This window comes from Helianthus annuus, chromosome 6 (genome assembly GCF_002127325.2).
Source record: "Helianthus annuus cultivar XRQ/B chromosome 6, HanXRQr2.0-SUNRISE, whole genome shotgun sequence".
Classification (NCBI taxonomy): domain Eukaryota; kingdom Viridiplantae; phylum Streptophyta; class Magnoliopsida; order Asterales; family Asteraceae; genus Helianthus; species Helianthus annuus.
In genome coordinates, this window is record NC_035438.2 from 4,455,390 (window position 1) to 4,471,546 (window position 16,157).

Consider the following 16,157-nt stretch of genomic DNA (forward strand, 5'->3'; position numbering starts at 1 on the left):
AGATGTTTTCATGCTTATTTTTATATGCGTTTTCAGTTGGTCTGCGTTTTGACATAAATTTTGTTCAGAATCAGTCGGGTCAAATATAATACGTTTTCACTAGGCCATATAAATTCGAGTTACTTTACATTTCGACGCCGCCCCAACGCCTAACAACAATTTAAAACTTAAAAAACATTATTTTCTTACGTGCTTAATTTTAAATACGTTTTCGTATAAATCCAAGATTGTTTACGTTTCGACGTATGTTTTTCTCGTTAACGAATTAGATCAAATACAATACATATTCATGCGTATTTTTATCTGCGTTTTCAATTGATCTGCTTTTTGACGTAAATTTTGTTCGGAAACGAGTTGGGTCAAATATTTAATGATATAAATTCGAGTTACTTTAAGTTTCGACACGGCTGCAACGCTCGACGGGTCAAAATACTAGTTTATATTACTTATCTTAAAATATATCTGATCTTACTTCGATAATGATTGTAATCTCATTTACATAATCTGTGATATTAATCAAACATTTGATAATTTTGTTCTACCTTTATGAAATCAAAATAAGATAATCAACATGAAACATTAAAATATAGTAATATACATTACATAATATTACTGTTATTAATTTGTTAATAAGTTTCAGATCTTGATACAAACAGGCACTATGATATATATCAGTCCACTAGTCCAAACAGAATTAAAGCTAAAAAAAGATTAAACCTGGTGTTCTCATCGTTCAGTTATATATATATATATATTTAATAATAGGCTGCATTAATCAAAAGTCAGGATGGCCGAGTGGTCTAAGGCGCCAGACTCAAGTTCTGGTCTCCGAGAGGGGGCGTGGGTTCAAATCCCACTTCTGACAATTTATTTTTCTCTCTATTTACGTGGTTTTTCTGAAATATATATCCAACACCATCAGATAAATTATGACAGAAAAAAAGTAAATACACATCTGATTGTCATGGTTTTATAAACTAATAAAAAAAAAGGTTTAGATGCGGTTTTACTTGCAACGACGCATCTGTTTAAACCAAGACAGATGGAAATTGTTATCGAACGGTGTGCAAACGGATTTTTCGGTTAAGCAGGTGAGAAAAGATTTGTTGGAGGTAGTGCAATTTTCTTTGCAGCAGGTGGGTTTGTTCAAGCGGAGCTCCATTGCGGTTCCTAAAGTCAATTGTTTCGCTTGGCGAGCACTGGCAGTCATTAACAAGATTCCTACTCTGGATGCTCTTGGGGCTAGGGGCATGACGGTTGGTAATGGGAGATGTTCGAGTTGCGGTATTCATTTGGAAAAAGGCAGATCACATTTTAGCCAAAACTGTTTGGTGGCCGATCTGCATTTGGGTTAAAATTCCCATTCCATTCCCAGGTTGCTAGGGCGCATATCAGAAGCGTAATGATAAGGTTTTTAAAGGGCAAACACTTCGCCTTACAAGGTTATCGAAGACGTTAAAGAGGCGACGTATTGGTGGATGATCAAGAGGTCCAAGGCTCAACGGATTTCTGTTCTGTTTGTGGTTTGTATATCTTGCTAAAACTGGCTTGTTGGTTCGCCTTTTACGCGAACTACATGCACGAGATAGCGTGGATATTCTGTATTTGGTTAACATAGTTGAACACATTCTTGTGGCATAATTGCATATAATAACATCTCAAAAGAAAAAAAAAGTATTCACTAACAACAAGGTGCAATTGCCATATATACAAAAGATATTCGCTTATTCGTACGCCCAAAGCAATCACACACATTCTTTTGCTTAAACAAATTTTGAAAACAAACCAAACAAATTTTGACGCACTGCGATAAAACTTTTCATGAATTTTACGAGCCACCAAGCAAATGAATCAAACTCCCACCATGGACCCTCCCTTCTGCCCCTGTCGACAACCGTGGTCCAGCCACCGGATTCCTGTTGTTAGGTCTAAAACTTGAAGCAACACACCCGGGTTGTGTAGCATCGAGTGCCACCTGTGGAGGGGAGAACATTTCATTCAAGTTTTGAGGATGGGTGGGTGCGGTCTCATGAACGAGAGTTCCCAAGGTGGCACCACCATGGACCCGATTATCCTGAACCAAAGCCCCATGAGAGACGCATAAACCGGTTTTCCCCCTGGCAAATGCATTACAAACGCCGTCATTAACACCGTATTCCGAACCAGCTCGTCCCCATGAGCATCTTTTTCCACCACCATGGGCCTTGCAGAAGTCCGTGCTACCCTGTGCGCTTTTCCCACACCCGCCAAACTGGCATCTCTTACCGCCACCATGGCGGACACAACAGTCGGTGCGCCCCCTCGCACTTCTTGTGCAATCGGGGACCACACATCTCTTGCCGCCACCATGCGCCACACAGAATAGGGTTCCACCATGAACGCTTGTCGGGCAAACACCACCGCCTTCAAACGCACAACGTTTTCCACCACCGTGACCTTTGCAAAACGGCGTACTTCCTTCCGCACCTTTGGTACACCCTGCGAACGTACACCGTTTCCCGCCACCATGTGCCTTGCAGAACATGGTGCTGCCCTGAGCACCCTTCGTGCATGCCGGAAACTGACACCGGCGGCCACCGCCATGAGATATGCAAAAACCGGAAAGCCCTTCGGCGCTCTTCGTGCAATTCTCCTTCTGGCATCGCTTACCGCCGCCGTGGCGTATGCACAACCCGGATTTCCCTCTAGCGGCACGCGTGCAACCGTCGTGACTGCACCTTCGTCCACCACCGTGAGCTATACAGTAATCGGTCCGTCCTTCTGAGCTCTTGGTGCACCCTAAGAACTCGCATCTTCGACCACCACCATGCGCTTTACAGTAAGCGGTTCGGCCCTCGGCTCCTTTATGGCATCCGGGCTTTTGACATCTCCGACCGCCACCATGCGCTATGCAAAGACCCGAAGCACCTCTTGCTCCTTTTCCACACCCGACAAACTGGCATGTCTTCGTACTACTGGTTCTCTGCTGCTGATGCGCCTCGGTGATCCCAGATGAACATGTGACTGAACTTGTTGGTATCGATATTGACCCGCCGGTCATATTGAAGTCAGAACAGACAGTTGGCGGGCTAGGGGGAACCGTCGTGACGTCAGACTCATCAGGCATGGAAAATAGACTTAATTCCAGATCAACGATTGACGGTTGTTTACAGGCAGACGTTTTCTTTTTAAAAGGCGTCTTCTCACCGCCAAGATTGAGACTGAAGTCCAACTCGAGATCCATTGATGACTCTTCATCGGTTTCTTTAGCGGAAGACATGTTGCTGCACCCGGTGGCCGAACTCGCCTTGCTATCGGATGAGCTTGGAGAGTGGCCTGGCCAGAGGCTAAAAAGAAACCCGGTTTGTGCATCCATTGACCCGTTTACCGAACCCCATTTCCGTTTGATACCTACTGATGCGGGAATTGAACTATTGTACAAACCCGGAAAATCCAATCGTAATGTGGTATCGGTGGTAAAACCCGTATTGTGCAACCCGGAATCCATTCAAGTTATCCGCAAGTCTCTTATTTTGATTTGATCGAACCTTATTAGCAAAAGAACGGTTGAACTAACTTCCGGGATATAAAAAATATCTACAAAATAAAAGGTCTTTCTACGCTAAAGATCTAGGATGTTAGGTATTTCTGAGAGCTACGATATGCTAGGGTCAGTCAGCTGTCAACGTACGCCGAATACATAGCACCCCCACTGACAAAACCTGAAGTATCACGTCGATCCATTTGTTTATGTGTTAATCTGAAACTATATTAATCAACTATAGCTGCTAACAGAAGTTCTGCAAGAATGCTCCGGTGCAGCCACTTGAAATGCTCATCCTGTTTCATGCAAGTCGTATGCGGTTTAGTAAATGGATAAAGAGTTAAATGCCATTTTAGTCCCTGTGGTTTGGGCCATTTTGCCAGTTTAGTCCAAAGGTTTCATTTTTAACCTGTGGGTCCAAAAAGGTTTCATAGTTGCCATTTTAGTCCACTTGGTTAACTTCATCCATTTTTTCTGTTAACGAGAAGGCCAATTCGGTCATTTTATATGGCTGAATTGCCCTTTTAGTTAACAGAATTACATACAAAATGACGGAATTGGCCTTCTTGTTAACAGAAAAAATGGATGAAGTTAACCAAGTGGACTAAAATGGCAACTGTGAAACCTTTTTGGACCCACAGGTTAAAAATGAAACCTTTGGACTAAACTGGCAAAATGACCCAAACCACAGGGACTAAAATGGCATTTAACTCATGGATAAATTAACAAAGTACAAACTATAAAGCTTTCGTACACGTAATAGTGACTGAAAAGAAGAATCTAACATTTCCATAGCAATAATCAAGTAAAAGGAACAACACGTTGGCAACTGAAAATTTAAGAGGTTAGAGGCTAATAACATACAGTTGTTCATTTCATAAAACTAGTTTTGAGAATGTTTCTCAAAAAAAACAAAGTATTGATTAACACATATAGAAATAAATTTAGCCTATATATGTTTGTGAGTGAGATTCGAGAGAGTATTCAAGAGTGTTGAGAGTTTCAACATGATTTATTAGCGAGTTTGTGTTAGTGGACTCATAGTTGTTAAAAGCCATCGCCTCTTGCGCCTAAGCCCATTTTTCGGGCGAGGCGAGGCGAGGCAGTTGCGCTTTAAGTCGAGGAAATTGCGCTTTAACTCTCCAGGTGATGGTTAAGGCGCACATTCTGGCAAGATTCCTAGATTCCGGAGAGTTTCCGGCTAAATTCCGACAAGATTCTAGCCAAATTTCTACTTTTAATCAAGGAAAACTACTTTTCAACACTAATACACTAATATTTTGGTACTAATTAGATGATATAAAGTGTTACATAATAGACTTTGTTTATTTTATTTGAAGAATAGTATTCTTTTTCTAATACCTAATATATTTTTAATTTTTTTTCATTATGCGCTTTATTTTTCTCAGGCCCTCGCTATTTTTGCGCTTTGAGCCTAGGCCCCAAGCGAGGCCTATGCGCCTTGAGTGCGCCTAGTGCCTTTAATAACTATGAGTGGACTAGCCTCGAGGAGTTAACCACCCAAATCACTATGTGTTATTTGTCCTGTTTACGAGCGTTTGGCTATAGTTGTGCTGATCTGTTTTAAAGAATCCGATCCCAACATATTCGCCTGCCTACTCAAACCTAAGGGCACAAAATCAATACAACAATATATGCCTTCTACAATTTGAAAGTACAAAAAAACTTATGCAAACATATAAAAGAAAACCAATAACAAAAATCATGATCTGACTCAAGAAGCATCAAAATGACTATAACCATAACCTTCTGGCAATCAAGGCATGAAAAAACAGATTATTTCCATATGCATAAGACAAAATATAAGATAAGCAGCCAATGAAGACCTATTCTTTGCTATTAAATAACAAAACCAAAATTCACAAAACATAAAATAATTTATAGTGAATAATAAGGTTACAAGCAGATGAAAGCATTGATATGTGCAAACGAGCCAAGCCGAGCCCGAGCTCGACCAGGCTCGAGCTCGTTTAACTTATGAAAGCTCGAGCTCGGCTCGATTCGAGCTTTATTTCTAAAGCTCGAGCTCGGCTCGAAGGTAATTTTTGAAGCTTGAGTTCGGCTCGGGCTCTCGGGCTCGACTTGTTTAGTATTTATTAATTAATTTTTATTAGTTATATTTATTGTTATACATATAATTTAGTTATTTTTTATATTTATATAAATGGTAAATATTATTATTTAAATATATGTTTAATATATTAATAAAAAAATATATAAAAAGAAAGCTCGTTAAGGCTCGCGAGCCGGCTCGAGCTCGATAAGCGAAGCTCGGGCTCGGGCTCGGGCTCGTTTACTAAACGAGCTTGTTTTTAGGCTCAGGCTCGAGCTCGTTTAAGCTCGGCTCGTTCGAGCTCTTTTTCGAGCCTCGTTTGCACCGAATAACAAGATTACAAGGAGTTTAATATTTCATTTGCATTAATTAGTAGATAAAAAATTAAACTCAAAGCAATAATTTACCAAAAAAAAATGTCTCTTTCGTTCTTCTTCTTCTTCTTCAATCAAAACATGAATTAACAACCCCTGCAACAATCAAACTATCATCTGATTAATACATAAAACTCAATTTCAACAATATAACCAATGAAAACCTGAATTTCTCAATTATCAACATTCAATTCGATCCAAACACGCAAATCAAATCATAATAACAGAATTGTGGCATGCAAAATCAACACATCAACCTAATTTATCAAATATAAACAAATATTGAACCAGAAACAAAGAAAAACAAGCGAATTAAACTCCGGAAACACAGAATTTACCTCGAAATCTGGTGGATTTGAGCAGAGATGTATTTAGGGCTTTGATGCACAGCTAAGAGACGGGCGAAATAAGATTTGTACTACGTGTATATATATATGCACACTGATTGTGCGAGTGGACAAAAAGTGGCGCACGATAAAAAGAATGTAGGGCGTAGGTTAAACAGCATGCTTAGGTGGTATTTTTGGTGTGTTTAGTGGGTTGGTATTATTTATTCGATAATTATACAGGGTAAAGTTCTTGTACAAATAATCTTATTATACTAAATATACAAATTGAACGAAAACTTAAAAAGACAAGGTGACATTTTTGTAATTATCAATAACTATGAAAAATGTCATGTCAGCTGCTACATCATCAAAAAATACCACATTAGCTACCACGTCAGCATAAAAGGTTACATCATATGCCACATCAGCAGAAACTAACTGGGTTAGAGTTCAGTTAGTTAGGAAGTGTTATCGGCCAATAAATTGAAAGTTGAGAGTGCTGGTGTATAAATCGAAAGTTGGGAGTGTTATCGGCCTATTAATGAAAGTTTATGTTATTTAAATCCAATATCCCATAAAAATCTATTAATGAAAGTTTATGTTATTTAAATCCAATATCCCATAAAAATTGCTATTTTATTAAAAAAAATTGTAAAATAAGAACAAGTGAAATGAAATTTGTAGAATTGTAAGAGTGGTACAAGTTTTCTATTATGATTATAAAATTTATTTCACTCTTATGTTTATTTAAATAGTTTTATAATGTTGGTAACTAACATTCTTGGGTTGAATCGCTAACTACATTTTGTCGAGTAGGTTCGGTCGAATCACTTGCTATATTAGAATTATCAACATCAATTAGTTATGAACTCATCAGTTATGTTATAAATATACAATATACAATACCAATTATTATATTATAATTATCAAGTATTAGGTAATTGTTTCTTTTTCTTGTCAACTATAAAATTGTTTGTTGATGGCGCAACTTAGACTATATGTTATGGTGAATTACCACCACATAGGCTATGAGGGGTTTCACCTTATTTTTGTGTGTGTGAATATGAAATGTGGTGGATAGGTTAATAAGAAAATTTGAAGAAAAGAAGATGATACGGTAAAACTAAACGATTGGTTTGTATATTAATAAAGAAAATAATAAATTACTATTTGAGTTTCTGTGTTTTAGTGGTTTTAACCACTTAAGTTCAAAATCAAAAAGTTTAACGCTCAGAGTCCCTAACCGCTCATTTTTAAACGTTTTGAACCTTTGTGTTTTAGTGGTTTTAACCACTTAAGTACAAAATCAAAAGTACAAGTGTTAAAAATTAGACTCAAAACGTTATAAAATGAGCGGTTAGAGACTCAAAATATTAAACTTTTTATTTTAAATTCAAGTGGTTAAACCACTAAAATATAATATAGAGACTCAAAAATTGCTCACACCCCCTTCACGCACTTGTATTGCGGTGTTCCATACGGGAGGCCTCGACGTGGCAAGCCGTAGTACCCCACAATACATATTCTTAGATCATTGGGTGTGGTTTGGTTAGTCTCTTTGGAGACTACCCGTCACGTAGGCGTCACATCACCAAGGGTGGAGAACCATCTCCTTGGGGACTACCCAAGGTTGTGAAGGACTACCCAACTTAATAAAAAACCAATATATAATACAGGAGAGAGGGGTGGGGGTACCAAATTACAAGCTTAGCCAACCACCAAGCTTGTCGCCAACGTCTCCCTGTCGACGTTTGGGACGCGCCAAACCCCAAAGGGGCGGTGTGCGACGGAGAAGACGACCCGAGATGGAGGGGGAGGGGGGGAGCCGACCCCCACACCGCTTGGTCTTATATTCTTATTCTTATTTTAGTTAATTAATACTCCAAAATGAAATAGAAATAAAGAAAAGAATTAAGAATCCTTTCTTTCAGATAAGAAATTACCAAATCCAGAACAATATGCATCAATTACCAAATCCAGAACAATATGCATCAACCACGTGTACTTCATGCTTTAAAAGTTGAACATGATTTGAAAAATCAAATTTCGAAACTCGCATAGGTATGCCGTAAAGATTTGATTCCGTAGCGCGGGTAATAATAGTCAAGTGGGTAGATCGGCAGCGGCTCGTCACCGCTAATTTGGTTTTTATTTTATAAAATCCCTGTGGGCAAACCGAGTGGGCTCCACAAGTGTGAAGCGATATAGCATTAATATTGATGTATTACGCAATGTTTTAAAATCCGGTTTTTATATCATACTAGATTTGGATTAGAAACAGTCAATCGGGTGTATTAAACGGTTTAACCAGGTATATCGGGCAGTTTGACCGGTTTTATCAGACGGTTCAACTGGTACTACCGGCCGATTTGAAACTGTTTTTAAAACATTGTTATCATGTATGCCTTCATTGTTTAACTCGAACATGATTGATAATTAAAAAAACGATATAATTCCCTTTTCAAATAATTTTATTGTTTTTTAGTTACACTTTAAATATCACATCCATTATCTAACACCTGATAAATAAAGAATAGGTTGTGTAATGTATCAGAATCTTGTTAAACCAGAATTCTTTTGGTAATTTATTTCTTCATAAAAAAATTAACTAGAAAAACAATAATAACAAAACGTAATATGTTATATTATAGGTTAGTAATTTAGTTATTTATTATCTAATAATCTCTATTCAAATTGTGTAATACATGTGTTTCTAACCTAGCATTCAGTGATTCATATATAGAAAGATTCTAACATAGCATTCAGATATAGAAAAAAATAAAGAATAATTAATCTTTTAAGAGTCGACATGATGTATAAGAAAAAAGTGATTGTTTTCGGCTATCATGTTTACCGGACATTTAAATTTCTTAAGGCTTTGTTATGCAACGAGAGCAAAACCTTTGCCAATTTGAGATTTATAAATCATAATATTTTCGGATGAAGCAAAGAACGCATATCCACATGTTCTATCTCTACCTCGAAACCGGAGATAATAAGGAATTGTTGCATCACGGTTTGGAATACAATTATTTGTACATTTTCTTGAAATTTGATTTATACATTTGTAAGAAATAAATTTTTTTTAAAAACCTTTGAAGTTTCTCAAAAGATTTAGTGAACCGGAGTGTAATTATGAGTTTAAATAGCATAAATTGTCATATTTCTGGAAGAAAACTCTCAAAATTCATTTTCGCCTTAGGTCCCCAATTAAGTCGAGCCTCCCATGTTAGTAGTTTACCTCTCGGTTATAAATGACACTTATATAACTTTCTATGTACATTTTAAAATCAGTGTATATAGCATATACCTGTTACTAATATCTAGTATCATTATTTTAAGAACTAAATATAAAAACGTATTTATCATAATGAAATTCTTAGTTTCATTAATTTATTGAAAAACATCTTAGATTTAAAATAATTTATTAAACACGTTATGAAATTAGATCTATAATTAAGCATCATATTTTTTAGGATAAAAAGGTTGGATTTGAGCTTTAAACTTTATATTGTGTGCTTCTTTTTTTGACCACCATGACCATTAAATGGATGTTTTGAAATGGTAGTCCAAGATACCACATCATCCCTTTTCATACATTCCATTGCAATGGTGGTTATTTGCTTTGCTTTACCCACCTCTCTATATGACTCCTTAGAATATATACCTTTGTATAATTAGCTTCACGAATATTTTGTTATTATTCAAATAACAATTACAAAACATGAAACTACACTTTATTAAGGTAGTGTTTGTTATACAGGAATGAGAGGTGGAATGGAATGAGTGATTACGAGGGAATGAAGAAAAAAGTGTTTGGTTGGTCATTGGAATGGAATCACTCATTCCAAAAAGCATTCCATTCCCTTAAAATCATTCCTTCCACCCCCCATGTTTTTTTTCCATTCCATCTCGTCTTGCACCGTTCATCAACAACACCACAACCTACGACCTTCGCCACAACCCACCACCCACCACCGACGCCATCGCCGCCACCCGCCACCACCTCACCTCGACAACCACCCCCACCGCCGCCACCCACTCGCCACCGTTATCACCCACAACTACGACCAACCGCCAACGCCACTCGCCGCTGCCGCCCACCACCATCGTTGACGCCACCGCCACCACCACCACCGCCACCGCCACCGCCGCCACCAACCGCCGCCGCCACCACCAACGGCCACCTTTGCTGCCACCCACCACCAACGGCCACCTTGTCGCCACCACCACTCGTCGTCACCGCCACTCGCCGCTACCACCACCCATCGCCGCCGCCGACACCCACCACCGCCACCTATAACCACCCACAATCACTACCACCGACCGCCACCACCACCACCACTCACCGCTAATTTTATTACTCCGTTTTTCTTGCACACCGAACAATGCACAATAATAATTCATTCCATTCACATGGTAACCAAACAAGACATGGAATGGTAATGATCCATTGCATTCCCTCGTCCGTTCCATTACCTCGTCCATTCCATTCCTTTGTCCATTCCGTTACCCCATACCAAACAGACCCTAAAAATTCAAACTGTTAAAATATATGTATCTTTCAATTCAATATCAAACATATGTTATAATTATGATGTATTGTTGTTGATTTTACTGAAAAATATTTTTGTGTTTTAATTGTTTTATGTGTTGGGTCGAGATTAAGAGACGGATTGAGTTGGGCTTACGATGTTGTTGTTGGGCTGCTACACTTGTTCTAATGTGTTGTTGGGCTAGTAAAGATGCAGAGCGGTCGTTGGGCTATACGACTTGGGCTTTATGGATCTTTTAGGGTTTGTGACTCAAGGCATGTAAAAGAGAACATTTAATCGTTGTGAGAGTGGATCGTCAGAGATTTTTTTTCTATAACATCATAGTCTCTCGCGTTCTTCAACCACGGTCTCACTTTATCTTCTTCTCGAGAGATTCCAGCAGTCTCTTTTGTTAAGGTTTCTAAACGTTTCTGCTGTTATGTTTCACTCATTATCTCTTTTGTCGTGGCTTCTACGTGTTGTAGAACCTGTTGTCGTATAGATTTGGTGAGAGTTCTGTTACAGATCGTAGTATTGATGGTCTGGGAATGTTTCGTGAAGTTTATTGTTGAGTTCTTGTTTAATAAAGTTCAAATCTACCATATTTCACACAAACGTAGATACACTATTGTTAATGTTAGTCTTACGTTTGTGTCATTTATGTATTTGTAAAATGTGAAGGGGTAGTAGTGTAAACTTGTAAAGATGAAAACAATTTCAATTTTTTAACAATAAATTTGGATCACTAACGGACCATTGGTGTATCATTGTGTCACCAGCGAAACTACCTGATTAAATCTATCTTCACTAGACAATAATTTCTATACATCAATTCATGAGCTTCTGATAGATGTTACTTTTTCCCTCCTTTAATAAATGAATATGTTGGCATAGAATTTTGAACCCAAGGTAAGGTGGAGAGAAGTTTTGAAATAAAATATACTGTTTTAGAAATATGGTAGAAATAGCATAATGTTCTAATAGAAACACACTACTTAACCTAAAAGATATTAAGCTTATTTGAGTTTCAAAAATCTGATTGGATGATATTTAAATACTTACGCTATCCGTTGTAGGATAAAGCTCCCACCCCACATCAGCGGCACGTAGACGCTACGTAGGTTTTAAAGTAACAACGGTGCCCCCTTAACATCAATGGTGTGGGATAAAACCTCGAAAATACCCCTTTAAATAAATAAAAAAAATCAAACAAATGAATTTGATTGGAGGAGAAACGTGTGGGCCCCCCTTTTCTTATTTAGCGCTTGTTAAACAAATGGCGGAGGCAAAGATGGCGCTTTCCATTGACGGATGAGGGGTGGTGTTGGGGGCGCCACCCAACTGATGTGGCCGGGGGCGTTACCCCCACCGTATAGAAGTGTGAAGTTTTGGTTTTAAGTTTCACAAAGAATAAGAAATTTATCGTAAAAATAAAAAAAACTTATAACTTATATTCAATAAAACTCACTTTGTATTTGATCGAATTGTGAATCCTTTATTTTATTTTATTTTTTTTAATTTCTAAACCAAACGATTACATTTGGTTGATTCTATGATTTCCCTACGTCGATTGGTCTAGAAAGCTACATTGTATTAGACTTAGTTGAGAGTATTACTTTAGTTTAATCATACAATGTATATGTGTCTCCTGGCTAAAATTTTGCTTTAAGAGAACGCTATATGAAGTCCAAAGGCATCAAATACCAAGATATCCTCTTTTTTACATATTTATTCGTTTGAAAAAGAAAAAAAATAATACATACATATTAAAGGGGTGTCTCTAGTGTGTATATATAGACGCGTTCTTTACGTAACGACCAACGTTAAAAACTACGAGAACGCATAAACCATTGTATTTTTTTTGAAAGGTGTGAATTATTCGCGAATGTCGGGAGGTCTAGCATACGTTGTCTTAACCGGGTCCGCGCTAGAGAGCCCCCTCGCACAATAGATCCCCAATTTAAATCCCTCAATGAGAAACCCCTATCACCAAGACTTGAACTTGAGACCTTGAGGGGAAAACTCACCCGGGCCCACCATAAGTGGAACAACTTAAATACCCGTGACCACCACTAGAGCACTAGTATTTAGTGCATGATGATTTAATATGGAGAATATAAAATTAATGGGTTGGGCGATTATGTAACCGTCTTACGTGTTACAATTAAAGATACAGATACAAGTTTTTTATACGGTTCCCGCAGTTTGCAACATACATTTCAGACTTAATATTATGTTAAAAATCATTAAAAAAACTACTTTAATACAACAACAACAACAACAACCATACCCAGTATAATCCCACCTATAGCGAAGCTATTGATAAGGTATGGGGAGGGTTGGATGTAGGCAAGCCTTACCTCTATCCTAAGAATAGAGAGGCTGATTCCAGTAAGACCCCCCGGCTCAAAAACCATAACCAAAACATAAGTTTCTGGGCCATTATATATGCACACAACTACTAAAAAAGGGGGGGGGGGAATAAAACTAATAAAAATAAACACATACATGAATAAGTACGTGTTAGTTATGACACCGGGACTAGGTGAGAACTTATAAAAGCTATATCACACATCATACAAACTGAAAAATTAAACTCATAAGACGAGAACCTAAACCAAAAACCAGGCCACACTCCTAAAAGTACTTAACCTTAATCATACGTCTCCACGAAGTTCTGTCCTCGACCATGTCCTCAGAGAGGTGCAAATCTTGCCTAATCCGCTCATCCCAAGTCATTTTCAGCCTGCCTCTACTCCTCCTTCCATCTACAATGAGTGTTTCAACTATTCTTATCGGGTCTGTCGTCTGCCTCCTCCTGACATGCCCAAACCATCTCAATCTCCCCTCCCTTATCTTGTCTGAAATACTAGCGATTCCTTGTCTTTCCATAAAAACCTCATTTATTATCTTGTCCAACCTAGTATGCCCACACATCCATCTTAGCATCCTCATCACCGCTACCTCTAGCTTTCGAGCATGCATTTTCTTGATGGCACAACAATCTGTTCTGTATACCATAGAGGGTCTAATTGCAACCCTATAAAATTTCCCTTTTAATTTATCAGGGAACCTCTTGTCGCACAATAGCCCTGTGGCTGCTCTCCACCTACACCATCCAACCTGGATACGGTGAGCTACGTCGTTGTCTATCTCTCCATTACTCTGAACAAACGATCCTAAATACTTGAACTTAGTTGCCTGTGGAACCACCTGGCCCTCAATGGTAATCTGAGTGTCGTGTTCATCGCCTGCTCCGCTAAAATCACAGTAAAGATACTCAGTCTTAGAGCGACTTATCCTCAAACCTTTGCATTCTAAGGCTGCACACCATTCTGAAAAAAAGGTATTTATCTCTTCTCAATCTTTTTATAATTTTATCTCAAATTTTCTGACTTATAAAAGGTATAAAAATATGCATACATATATATACATGTACATATATTATTTTGCATATAGCGTGTATACACATTTGGATCGTATTATTGGTACTTCTCATGTGTACACCAGAACTAAATTAGTTGTATGGTACTTCTTAACGTATTATCGATGGCGAAGTTAACTTCACTTTATATATGATTACATAAAAAGGCATAATTATATAAAATGTACGTTTATTTTAGATAACTTACTTTTAAGAAGTGTAGTTTTAACCTTTAAAATGATAGATTGGTAAATGGTAAATGATTTAAAATATAAACTATACTTTGTGTTTGAAAGGGGGTATGTAAGAATATGCCTCATTTATATAGATTAATAGATATATCCACGCCTTGTAAATTGACGCACCATGTAATGCATGACAAAACCAGTTACAGAACTGGACAAACGTTAGGATCACTTACATGGGTTATATACATTGCACCGTGTAAATAGGTCTCGACACATTGTTTGTTGTATAATGCATTATACGAACGTTTTTTTTTTCCTAAGGGAAATTGGATTTAAATAACCTAAAGTTAAACTTTTATAAATTGATCGATAACATTTCTAACTTTCGATTTTACTATACCACTATCTCAACTTTTAACTTATTTTCCTACATGACTCCCAAATTAACCTAGTTTGCTTACGTCAGCAACCACATCACCAAACTAGTGCCACATTACCTGCCACGTCATCAAAAAAGCCAAATCAGACACCATGTCATCCAAAAGCGCCATGTCATATGCCACGTCACCACACAGGTGTTACAACAAAAAACTAAACTAGGTTAGTGCACAATTAGGTTGGGAGTGACAGGGAAAAATAAGTTGAAAGTTGGTAGTAATGTGGTACAAATTATGAGTGCTATCGACCAATTGGTGAAAGTTGAGGTTACAAAGAGGTCCGATATAAGGTTACAAGAGGTTTGAGACGAAAATGTTGAGTTTTTCGGCAAAAAAGTTGAATTTTTCGGGCAAAAGGAAGTTTTACGGCGATCTCAATAATTGGTGCATTTGCTAGAAAAAAAGTTCCTAAAGGTTCATAATAAGGTTACAAAGAGGGTTGAGACGAAAAAGTTTAGTTTTTCGGCCAAAAAAGAGTTTTCCAGCGAAAAACGTTTTTTCAGTGACGGGAGACTAACGATGTTAGGGTTCTGTTAATAAGGGTCAATTGAAGACCAATATGTTAATAGTTGAGACTGTCAATAGTTACTTTTGAACTTGCCACAGTTGGCGGCCAACGACGAATAATAAGTATTAAAATCAATATTCTTCGTAAAAATACTTATTATCTCTCTCTTCATCGGTATATTCACATGTTCAGTTTGAATAACAATTCACATGGAAACGTAAAGAAATAAAAATCATGTCGTAAGAGTGTGCTCAAACACATTAAAAACCAAACATATTTGCTTAAAAATAAACCTAAAAAAAGGTTAATAAAAAATAAAAGGAAATGGAGGTTGAACCATCTGGGGCAAGTGTATATTTTGTTATTGATTCGAACGTAACTATATATAGCTTAAAAAAAAAAACAATTGCGGCAAATAGGGTTGTCCATTTTTATCTGAAACCCGACTCGAATTCAAAGTAACCCGGACCTGAATTAGAAAATCCCCAAAAGACTCGAACCAAAAAAATCCGAACCTTATATGCGTCAATTATCAGGTCACTTTCCCCCAGCCAAAAACCCGAACAACCAGAAAAAATCCCACATTAATTTTTTAAATAGATTTGTTTCGTTTTGAAGTCTCAAGTATTTGGAACATTAAGTTTGGAACTTTTGAACATTATTGTCAAATGATGTTTGACTGTTTGAGTTCTTATGATATTTTTTAGTAGCAGTATAAATTTTGATGATATTTTGTAAACAGAATAAATTGTTTTTTGTTTAACT

At 37.5% G+C, this 16,157-nt stretch overlaps 2 protein-coding genes and 1 non-coding gene across 3 annotated transcripts; 1 reads left to right on the forward strand and 2 right to left on the reverse strand.

Annotated features, from left to right (window-relative positions):
- The first annotated feature begins 781 nt into the window (after window positions 1–781).
- Window positions 782–865, forward strand: TRNAL-CAA. The gene has a single exon. It is a non-coding gene; the product is annotated as a tRNA-Leu (tRNA).
- A 799-nt stretch (window positions 866–1,664) lies between these two features.
- On the reverse strand, window positions 1,665–6,400 carry LOC110864439 (probable WRKY transcription factor 19). The gene is made up of 3 exons (XM_022113511.2): window positions 6,310–6,400; window positions 6,005–6,067; window positions 1,665–3,819 (listed from the first exon to the last, which is right to left on the reverse strand). Exon 3 carries the CDS (start codon window positions 3,485–3,487, stop codon window positions 1,829–1,831), a length of 1,659 nt encoding a protein of 552 aa, XP_021969203.1. The 5' UTR covers window positions 3,488–3,819; window positions 6,005–6,067; window positions 6,310–6,400; the 3' UTR covers window positions 1,665–1,828.
- A 7,072-nt stretch (window positions 6,401–13,472) lies between these two features.
- LOC118479881 lies at window positions 13,473–14,998 on the reverse strand. Its single transcript, XM_035974734.1, has 2 exons — window positions 14,931–14,998; window positions 13,473–14,094 (listed from the first exon to the last, which is right to left on the reverse strand). The coding sequence occupies exons 1-2, from the start codon at window positions 14,996–14,998 to the stop codon at window positions 13,473–13,475; spliced, it is 690 nt and encodes a 229-aa protein (XP_035830627.1).
- Between the last annotated feature and the right edge of the window lie 1,159 nt (window positions 14,999–16,157).